The 10,824-nt window shown below is 38.4% G+C and overlaps 1 protein-coding gene across 1 annotated transcript; it reads left to right on the plus strand.

The window, feature by feature from the left end:
* Positions 1–5,256: 5,256 nt before the first annotated feature.
* On the plus strand, positions 5,257–9,497 carry si:ch211-152f22.4 (zinc finger BED domain-containing protein 4). Its single transcript, XM_024136487.1, has 5 exons — positions 5,257–5,292; positions 5,468–5,533; positions 6,324–6,422; positions 6,882–6,980; positions 7,252–9,497. The coding sequence occupies exons 2-5, from the start codon at positions 5,509–5,511 to the stop codon at positions 8,235–8,237; spliced, it is 1,209 nt and encodes a 402-aa protein (XP_023992255.1). The 5' UTR covers positions 5,257–5,292; positions 5,468–5,508; the 3' UTR covers positions 8,238–9,497.
* Positions 9,498–10,824: the final 1,327 nt, after the last annotated feature.

The following is a 10,824-nucleotide window of genomic DNA, read 5'->3' on the forward strand; positions in this document are numbered from 1 at the left end:
GAAACCAGGATTTTTAAAATATAATGTATCGTTTTTTGATGACTATATGTAATACAAATCGAGGTGAGGGCGATGGAAGTGTATTTTGGCAGTTGAATCTACTTCTGTTCTGTGCTCTATGCTCTTTCGAAGGATGGATCCCAGTCTCTTCAGGGATTTGAGATCCAGGCGGGTTGGGGTGGTCTGCTAGGCATTGGGATGACAACCCAACTCGGATGAGGAGGCTTTTAGCGGGTAGGATAGTGGGGACCAATTGGAGGTTTATTGGTAGCAATGCAAATATCATGGTACAGCTATATAGACACTCAATCATCATTTACTTTTTAATGGTACGTTTACAAACATACATTTTGATAAATAGAATTGAAAGTTGTGTCTCATTATGGTAAGTGGTGAAATAAAAGTATAGCCAGTTATAAATGTAATGGCTTAGCAGATAATAATAAAAGACAATCAGTATTTACCTGGCTAAAAGAGAAGGAATATAATATCTATTGTTTCAGGAAACTCATTCAACAATTTTAGATTAAGTTTGTGGGAAAAAGGACTGAAATATATTTCTCCCATGGGCAAAGAAATTCAAAAGGGATGATGTATTAATTAACAGTAATTTTGATCCAAATGTGGCAAATTGTCCAAACAGATCATCAAAGGTAGATGGATTATTTTAAATATGTTATTAAGAATGAACATCTGTACAGAAGAAAGACTCATGTGAGGAAAAAGGGGAGGCTTGCAAGCCGGAGAACACCATCCCAACCGTGAAGCACGCGGGTGGCAGTGTGCGCAGGAGTGACTGGTGCACTTCCCAAAATAGATGACATCATGAGGTAGGAAAATGATGTGGATATATTGAAGCAACATCTCAAACATCAGTCAGGAAGTTAAAGCCTTGGTCGCAAATGGTCTTCCAAATGGACAATGACCCCAAGCATACTTCCAAAGTTGTGGCAAAATGGCTTAAGGACAACAAAGTCAAGGTATTGGAGTGGCCATCACAAAGCCCTGACCTCAATCCCATAGAACATTTGTGGGGCAGAACTGAAAAAGCTTGTGCGAGCCAAGGAGGCCTACAAATCTGACTCATTTTACCAGCTCTGTCAGGAGGAATGGGCCAAAATTCACCCAACGTATTGTGGGAAGCTTGTGAAGGCTACCTAATAGGTTTGACCCAAGTTAAAACTATGTAAAGCAATGCTACCAAATACTAATTGAGTGTATGTAGACTCTGACCCACTGGAATGTGATGAAAGAAGTAAAAGCTGAAATAAATAATTCTACTCATTATTCTGACATTTCACATTCTTAAAATAAAGTGGTGATCCTAACTGACCTTTCTAGGTTTGAATGTCAGGAATTGTGAAAAACTGAGATTAAATGTATTTGGCTAAGTTGTATGTAAACTTCCGAATTCAACCGTATATGTATGTAGTTACGTATATGTATATGGATATATATATTTACCCCAAAAATATTTGGGGGATTGGAAATGATGCAGACAATTACATTAATGGAAGCAACCCATTTCCGCAATATTGAGCTGATCCACCCCTAGAATATTTTTACAAAATATCAAATGAATAGCAAAAAACAGTTTACCTCAAATCAAAAGGTTTACAATAGTCAGGTCAACTGATCTTACATATTTTTGTTCAACATTGAATTCATCCTGATCAGCATGACTAGTCTGACAGCAGTTAATGGTATGAGGTAAGGCCAAAATGATGAAAAGATTTTACATTTGTATTTCAATCATGACACATAGGAGGACGACAAACGTTTTCACCATACTCCTTTACTTAGCAATGCTAATGTCAAAGTATATTATGAAAATATTGGATCATGACCACAACTTGTCTGATATTACTTAAAGCAGGTCCCAAACTACAGCAAATAGACTTTCCAACTCACATTCAATGTCCCGAAATACGGACGGCCTAATTAGTCCAGTAAAATACACTCATAATTCCAGCTAGTCACTATTTATGTTGTCATGTTCTAGGAGCAGTCTTACAAGACTTCCAAAATGAACTGGTGATAAAGTGAGTGGGAAACACAGTTAGCTAGACTAGCTACTGTAGCTGCTGATGCATTGACCACAATATTGATCTATAAGCATCACCCACAAGTCAAAAATGCAATTATAATTTGGCTAAATAAACAACTCACCTTAAAATCAGATTAGTCCTCAATATATAGTAAGCAGCAAGCAGCTGAAATAAAGAGAACAAACTAGCATGAGGCTAAAAAAGCTTGGTGCTGAATTGAGATGTGCCCATGGAAACACATGTGGAGCAGACTAACTGCAAGGACAGGTGGAGCTAGTTAGCTAGCATGCTAGCTATCTAGCAAAGATGTGCAAAAAGTGAAACACAAGTAACTCTAACATTAGCGTGCACACACACAATCAAAACTGTTAATTTTATGTTACACTGCAGTATGACAACCAAGTATCATGTATTTAAATAAAATAGCTAAATAATATCATTGAAATAATTGTTTAAAACTCACCTTTGCGATGAACAAATTAGGTTTTGTTGATCCAACAATGGGCGAGAAAAGAGGGAATTTTAACGCAGAAACTAAATTTATGGGCGGGTTTTGATGATGTTTACACTTACTGAGTAAAGGTCTACACTAATAAGTAAACTGGCAAAATTAACATCAGTTATCAGCACTGACGCTATGGGTCATTTGGCACTGCCAGTTGCTAAAACAACTCTATGGGAGTCAATCACTTTTGACACAGTGAATTTAACACTGGGGATTTTACTGTGTGCATTCAGTGGATATGTACAAATGAATYTAATATTTGAGGTTCTCTCTCACCAATTGATGGCACAATGTACACACATATATTTACAGTTTGTAAATGTGTGATATGYGTGTTAGAGACATTTATTTCGACATTACAAAGAAAAACTTTTATAAACAATAGCAACACTGCAGTGTTGCACTGAGCCTTGCTGTCGGAAAAGCACAGGAGTGTCCGACGTTTCGTCTGTCGCAGATGCACCTCCCCCGACTTCACTCCTCGACTTTTGTGTGCAGACGTTTGCTTCGGCCTTCTCCCTCAAGACGAGCCCAAAGGAACACAGCCTATCTGGTGTGATCCACAGGGTGTGTTCGTGCAGTAAGCCTAACGAAGATGAGTGTAGATGAAGTCGGGGGAGGTGCATCGGCGACAGCTAAAAGTCGAACACTGTACAGGTTTTCATACAAGGCTCCGATCAGGGAAGTGGTTCTTTCTCTCCTAAAAGTTAAATGCATAATATACAGTCCAGTCAAACACAAGAACACATTGTTTCAGTTCATCTCACAGGACATGTAATGCAGCATGATCTGGGTTGGTCTGGTCATACTTCATAGTTTAATTCCTTGATGGGTTTTCAAGCAAGTCGAATATTCACATTCAACACTGCATGCTTGCTCTAGTCAGGGCAAAGTAGTTAGATGTACAGTGGTTCTTCCTTTAAAAGTTGCGGCTTACTGCAGAACAGCTTGCGGGGTGCCGCAGAATTCTATGGCACGTTATTTAAGTGTCAGCCATTGTTGCCAGAATGACGCAATTTACCACAATCTGCCACAAACGGTCACGGCATAAACTTAAAACTTTTAAAGGAAGAACCACTGTAGCATGTTGCTGTGTCACACTATCTCTATATTACTGCAAGTCTTTCACCAAGCCAAGGAGACTGATTCCTACCATGTACTGAAGTAGAAAGCTCTACAGCAAACCATGAGCTCCCTCTACTGGTATCAACTAAAATGAGAGGTGTAGAATAGGGAGATAAAATATCTGATGGTTTTGTCCAGTATTGTAATAAGCTTTGGGTACTTTCAGATACTGATGCAGACGCTCTGATTCAGAGCAATTTACAGGAGCAATTGGCGTTAAGTGCATTGCTCAAGGACACATCAACAGATTATCAAACTGAGAGTGTTAGGCCGGCATTCAATCTGATCAGGGGTTGATGACAATGCGGCTTTTAAAGGCAATTTCTGAACATTGCCTTTAAAAGCCGCATTGTCTTCAACCAGCGATCATATTGAATTCTGGCCTTAAGTTCCCATACTGTGTCTCAACAGTAGAAACTTTAACTTTAGTTAATTTATTTWAAAAAMACMCTTATGTACTCATGCTAGCCAAAACGTTGAAGACAAGGAATACAGACTCAAAAAAAGATCACTGTTTTTCTTTAAAGGTACATTTAGCAGTATTATCACATAATAGAAAACTAAAATAAAAACTCTCCCTATGAATTTTATTTTATATTTTTGTTAAGTATGTTTGTCTTGTTGGTTGGTATTTTTCTATTTTATTTGTTATTTCCCATTGGGTGTGTGTATAGTTGTGTATATCTGTATTATGCAAAAAAATGTAATCATATTTTTATTTCACCTTTATTTAACCAGGTAGGCCAGTTGAGAACAAGTTCTCATTTACAACTGCGACCTGGCCAAGATAAAGCAAAGCAGTGCGACACAAACAACACAGAGTTACACATGTGATAAACAAACGTACAGTCAATAACAAAATATAATAATTTATATTATAAATAAATTATTACCTTGCACTTTGAACTGAAATCTTTGTAATCTGTCAGAATGAGAGGTGAGTGAGGAACTTCCCATTGGTGTACCGATTTAGGATCTTCATTTGAGACAGTTTACTACAGCAGGAAAATAATCCTAAAGCAAGAGGAAATGTGAACTGTGGATTACAATTAATGGACATTTTTTTAGTGTTAATACATTGACATTTCAAGATGGAAATTACAACATTCAGAAAGCCTTTTAAACCTCAAATAACACTACACATTTAACATGTCCTGCATTGCAAGAAAGTCGTTTCAGGTAAATGGACAAGGTTTCAGGTGAAACAGGATATGATCCTACTATGACCGTGATAAATTAAAGGGATAGTTTGATATGTCTCTGCGTCCAGTTCGAAGGAAGTTAGAGGTAGTTTTGCGAGCATGCTAGCTGTTCCCATTAAATTCCAGTAATTGTGCTAAAGCTAGTTAGGAACAGACTCAGAGACATACAAAGTTCATCTGCTTCTGGGGAAGCAGGTTTCATTGCCAAAATCCTAACTATCCCTTTAAGAACTAATATAGGATTTAGTTAGGAATAAACCTTGGGAGGGAAAAGATGACATTTGACTTTCGTTTCACTGAAAACTGCAACAGCCACACCCAGTGGATTGGTAGACCTCAACTGCTCTCCAATAGTACAAACACATTGTTCAGACAGGAGCGAGGAGTAACATACGGAGAGGACACTATTCAAGTAAGTTACTGAATTTAATTCAGCATTTCCCGATATTCACTTTACAAGAACAGCTGGATAACATAATAAGCAAAACGTAATGTTCTTGCAAACAATTTTGAAACAGGAATTTACATGTTTTAAACCCAGGATGGAAGTAATATATTTGTCTATGTATTCCGATATGCTACAATAGGAGGCAAGGTCAGGAAGGAAAGTGACACATTTCCAGCAGATATGTCTCAGAGAGCAAGACATTCTGGTAAGCACTATCTCCTTAACTATCTCCCGATCATTGTAGATTATGCCAAAATACATAGCCTCAAACCTCTAACAAACTTTTTATTCCTGACATGTTCAATGCAAACAAATGAAACAATATTTCATTTTGTTTCATTATATTTTTAAACACTGACTACACTGAGCACCCGTGTGCGCCATCACACGCATGTTGATTTCGTCCATCCACACAGATGTGGTCAGGACATGCAGGTTGAAATATCAAAAACCAACTATGAACTGACTAGATTAATTTGGGGACAGGTCAAAACACTTGAAACATTCATGGACATTTAGCTAGCTAGCTTGCTGTTGCTAGCTAATTTGTCCTGGGATATAACATTGGGTTGTTATTTTACATGAAATGCACAAGGTTATTTTTTTCCTGAATCTTTGTAGACTTTTGACCAATTCTGAGTCACACAAAATCATTCATCCACAGATGAAAGGGTAAACCTAGTTAGTTTCAGTTCAGCTTTCAATCACCCATGTGGGTATATGCTCCTAAAACCAATGAAGAGATGGGAGATGCGGGACTTGCAGCATGTCAAGTGCCAAAAATAAAACAAGTTCCATTTTAGCGCCTGGCTATGCAGAAGCTCATTGATGCGCATGAGTTGTTTGGGGGAAATTACTGAATAACATGTAAATGTATTTTGCAATGCTCGCACCGCGAAATGCAGGCGTAACATGCATGTAACATTGTAACATTGTATGATGCCACAAACTGCAGAAGTACAGGTTGTATCAACTGTCTTGTCCTTTGATTGCAGGGAGGGGCTTTACTGGTAGGCCTTATACCAGGAACAGGGGAAACCGTGAAGCACTGTCTGTTCATCAGGACACTAGACCACGAAGGATTAGACCAAATGGTGACTAGTCTTTGTACTACTATTTSTATTTTATGCTTAATTCAGACATTCACTCAACAAACAACGAATACACCACAAACYAATTTAAGAGAAATATGAAGATGTTTATATATGTCTCATATATTTGTAAGACTGAAAGGACAGCGAGGATATATATTTAATTTCGATGTAATATTGCAGTGCATTATCATATCAATACAACAATGAATATGATTTCTCCTCAAATTGTGTTTTAAATATTTCAAAAAAAGTACATATGAATACAAATACTGCATACAACTGTGTTTTTGCCTATTCAAAGGTGGTGGAATCTGACTACTGTTATATGGTTTAGAAATAGACAGTCATTCACGTTTTAGAGTAGGTTGAAGATATTTCCATAACGTGATATATGATGATCTTACTTTATCCTATTTGACTAATTCTGGTTTTGTCTACTGAATTGTCGCTTGATTGCAGGGAGGGGATTTACTGATAGGCCTAACACCAGGAACAGGGGAAACCTTGAAGACCTGTCTGTTCATCAGTTCCCTGGATCTCAAAGAATCAGACAAAACGGTAACCAGTCTTTGAATTTAATGCTTAATTCAGTGTGTACTCCATGAACAAACACAGTGCATACACATTAGAGAGAAGGAAGTTGACAAATATGCAATACAATGCTGAATATAATCTCAGTCTTTGTTTTAAAATAATTGTGTTCAACTGTGACTGTGTAGTACTGATTTAGAAAAACACCACCCATAAATATTTCTGATTATGTTAGAGATAATTATATAACGTGATAAATTGATGATGATCTTGACTTATAATGTCCTATTTGACACAGCTGGCACTCAAGGAATATTCACAACCAGAAGGCACCTGTCAAACCTGATTGTCTCCCTCTTGCAACCACTGTCCATTGTAGAAGATGCTGGTTTCCAGGCATTTGTGGATGCCATAAAAAATCCTGGCACCCTTATTCCAAAGGAGACATTTTCTATTCGAAAAGACCTTCTCAGAATGTACAATAAGACAAGGCAGAAGGTAGAGCAAGCCCTTGCCTTGGCTCATGACATTGTCTTAACAGCTGAACTGTGGGTTGCAAGAGCAGAAGAGTCCTATCTGACAGTGACTTGCCATGTCATCGACACAGAATGGAACCTCAATTCCTATGTATTAGAAACAACCAAAGTCCTGGGTGAAGATACATCAGTCGACATAGTAAAACAACTTTTAGGAATTGCAAACGACTGGAGAATTAAAGAAAAGATTCACACCGTGGTGACAAACATAGATGGATCCATGAGAGAAGACATTTCTAGAAATGGATGGACACACATTCCTTGCTTTGCCCACACTTTAAACCTGGTGTTTAAAGAGACATTGATGATGGATCCTGTTCTAGAGGCCATGCTGAGGAAGTGTCAGAAGATTGTGAGGTTCTTCCACAACGACATAGAAGCTGAGAAAAAGCTAAAAGAGGCTCAACTCCAACAACAGTTGCCTCATCATGGCCTGATCCAGTCTGTTGGTGATGGATGGTTCTCTTGCTTCCACATGCTGAAGAGACTTGCTGAGCAATACATGGCTATCAACATGGTGCTTAGCCAAAGGCAAGAGTTCGACCTCTGTCTTAATGGATCTGACATAACTAAAGCCGCCAGTGCCGTAGCAGCCCTTCAGCCTTTCAAAGATGTGACAGAGGAGATGTCACAGAGATGTAAAGACATCTCTAATAATCAGCAGTACTACTTCCTCTCCAACAGCATTCCTCTGGTCGGAGAACTTCAGACAAAACAACAAAGAGCAAAGGGGAAACGATGTAGCTAATCACTTAGCCAAGCAATGCAAACATCATTTTGGTGATTTGAAGAAGAGCCAACGACTGTCCTTACCACAGCCCTGGACCCAAGGTTCAAAAACCTCATACTGAATGTCAACGACAGTGAAAGTGCTAATCACTTCCTAACTAAATTGCTTAAAGATCTCAAAGCGATTTCATCTCCACTGATAGTTTCATCCGATGTACCGAACTTAGTTCAACTGCTGAAAAAGTACAGTGAACACAGCTCAATTCCAGAGACGGAAAACCACTTGCATGGTGGAGATTTGAAGGATCTGAGAAATTCAAGGATCTGAGCAGGGTAGCCCTTAGAAACTTGGTGTGGTTTCTACAGCATCCCTTGGATAGGGCTTTCCATGAGACAGATAAAATGTTCTACAGCAGACGAAGTTGCCTGGAGCCAGAGAATATCAACATCATACTGTTTCTGAACAGCAACTACACTCCTTAGTTGTAAAGGGGGTTAGTAGTGGTCACATGGTTATCTTTTAAATTGAACAAATGATAGTCTAGCGATCTAAGCCGCTTCCTTCTAGAATTGATATAGTGCTGCCAGCATGGGTTCGAATCAAGCCCATTGCTCTTTCAACACTCACTTCTTACCGTTGCCTATCAGATAAACAATGAAATATGTAAAGAGTTGGACTGTCCCACTCCTTTAAAACAAGTTAACAACTTAGAACTTACTGTATATAAGAACATTGTAATATGAACTTGAGCCATACTTAAATGAAAATAACAATCTAAAAGCTGAAAACATTCCATGGATCTTAACTGCCACCTAGTGGAGGAGAGACTAACTGGTCTTTGATTTTCCCCCCAGTATTTTTGTTTATCCAATCCTTCCAGACAATACAAGATAGCAATGTGGCACTGTATGAACAGAAACTATCATAATCTCTTTGTTATTGAGGATGAGTTGAGAATCATGACGGGGTGTTTAAGGTAGCCAGTCCTGTAGTTTGGAAGCTCTGGCAGAGTGGCCCTTATACCCACAATAAACATAACAGACAAAAGCAGAGATGTTATGCATGTCATACTTCTTTCAAGGTCAAATAGGCTTCTCCTACACCTGTAATACATAAGAGAGAGTTATTTTTCAGTTTTACCTTGAGATTCCTATTTTGAAATCTGAAGGTACATTTTTGGTTGAGTAAATCTTCAGTAAAAATAATTATGTTAATAGTCATATTATAATGTACCAAGAATATATATGAGTGATGTTATTGTACATTTAGCAAATATACTGTCTGCTACACAATATGAATACATGTACATTTTAAAATGTTCATCAGTAAATTAAATTTTTAATGTATCTCAATGCATTCCTGTCTTTATTCCAGTATAGGACATTTTAAAGGACTGTTTTAACTGATGTCAACTATATGCAGAATACCACAGTCAGTAAGTTTTGTCAACCAGTAGAAGAATCATTTTTGTACAGGTTCCAAAAACAAGACCCAACACATATCTAAATGGTGCCAAAATGGGCAAGTCATACCTTGTAGAAGGTTACCATTGGTGAACCTGAGTTGTTTGTGGCTGAGGTAGGTTGGGCTAGAGTGGTGTTGCCTGGAGTAGGTTGGGCTAAAGTGGGTGTGGGGCTGGTAGGTTGGGTTAGAGTGGTGTTGCCTGGGTTAGGATGGGTTAAACTGGTGTGGCCTGAAGTAGATTTCACACTGGTGTCTGATCCGATAGTTGATGTTCGCCATGCTGGGTACTGGAGAGAGGGCTAGCTTTTTGCAGGCGGAACTTGAGTGGTCAGCTCCACTGGTGGTGTGTGGAGAATATCACTGGGGAAGCCAAGCCAAGTAAGACAAGCCATATTACAAGCTATGTGTTGTGAATATTGCTTTGGTGCTTTATAACCTGGTAATTCATATTCCTTGCCACTGTCATCCAGTATATAGGCCTAAGGCTGAGACAATAAGAAAAACACAGTGAATAAATTCTACCACTCCTTTGTTTCGTCACAAAACCAGAGAAGTCCAGTGAAGTACACAAAGCATACTTCATGTAACAAACAGTTACATGAGCTACAGCATGGTCAATCAAGTTAATGTTTCCCACATTTCGTACTACTAAACAACTATTGCCTCCACTATTCCAGCACCATTTCAACTTCAACAGTTGAACATCATCAAATCACCTCTGCTGTGTCAAATGCAGGTACAACTAAAAGAGTACCAGAAACATTCAGTCCTCTAACATAAGCTAAATATGATTTGGCTGTTCATGGTACTGATTTCTTTGTGTGTGTGCAAGTAGAAAATATATGTTGACGACAATGCCATCCTCCTCGCTTTCATTTTGCAGAAACGTCTAGGTTAGGTGTCATGCAGTACACACTTAGTTTTTGTTGTCTTAGGCCACCTTGGCTAAAATGCTTGCTCTTCTAGCCTAAATTCCTTTCATGGCAACGATGAGCCAGCTAGGTCACATTAGCTTACTAGCCTACATCTAGCTACATATAGAAAACTTCAAACCCTCTCAGGCCAGGGCACGATATATTTTATTTTTATATTTATTTATTTATTACGTTATTTTTACCAGGAAGTTGACTGAGAACACGTT

Source organism: Salvelinus sp. IW2-2015, unplaced genomic scaffold (assembly GCF_002910315.2).
Source record: "Salvelinus sp. IW2-2015 unplaced genomic scaffold, ASM291031v2 Un_scaffold928, whole genome shotgun sequence".
NCBI lineage: Eukaryota > Metazoa > Chordata > Actinopteri > Salmoniformes > Salmonidae > Salvelinus > Salvelinus sp. IW2-2015.

Coding starts and splice junctions, on each gene's coding strand:
- si:ch211-152f22.4 (XM_024136487.1), top strand. CDS start 5,509: ATGTCTCAGAGAGCAAGACATTCTG. Junction 5,534..6,323: donor TCAGAGAGCAAGACATTCTG/GTAAGCACTATC, acceptor CTTTGATTGCAG/GGAGGGGCTTTACTGGTAGG. Junction 6,423..6,881: donor ACGAAGGATTAGACCAAATG/GTGACTAGTCTT, acceptor GCTTGATTGCAG/GGAGGGGATTTACTGATAGG.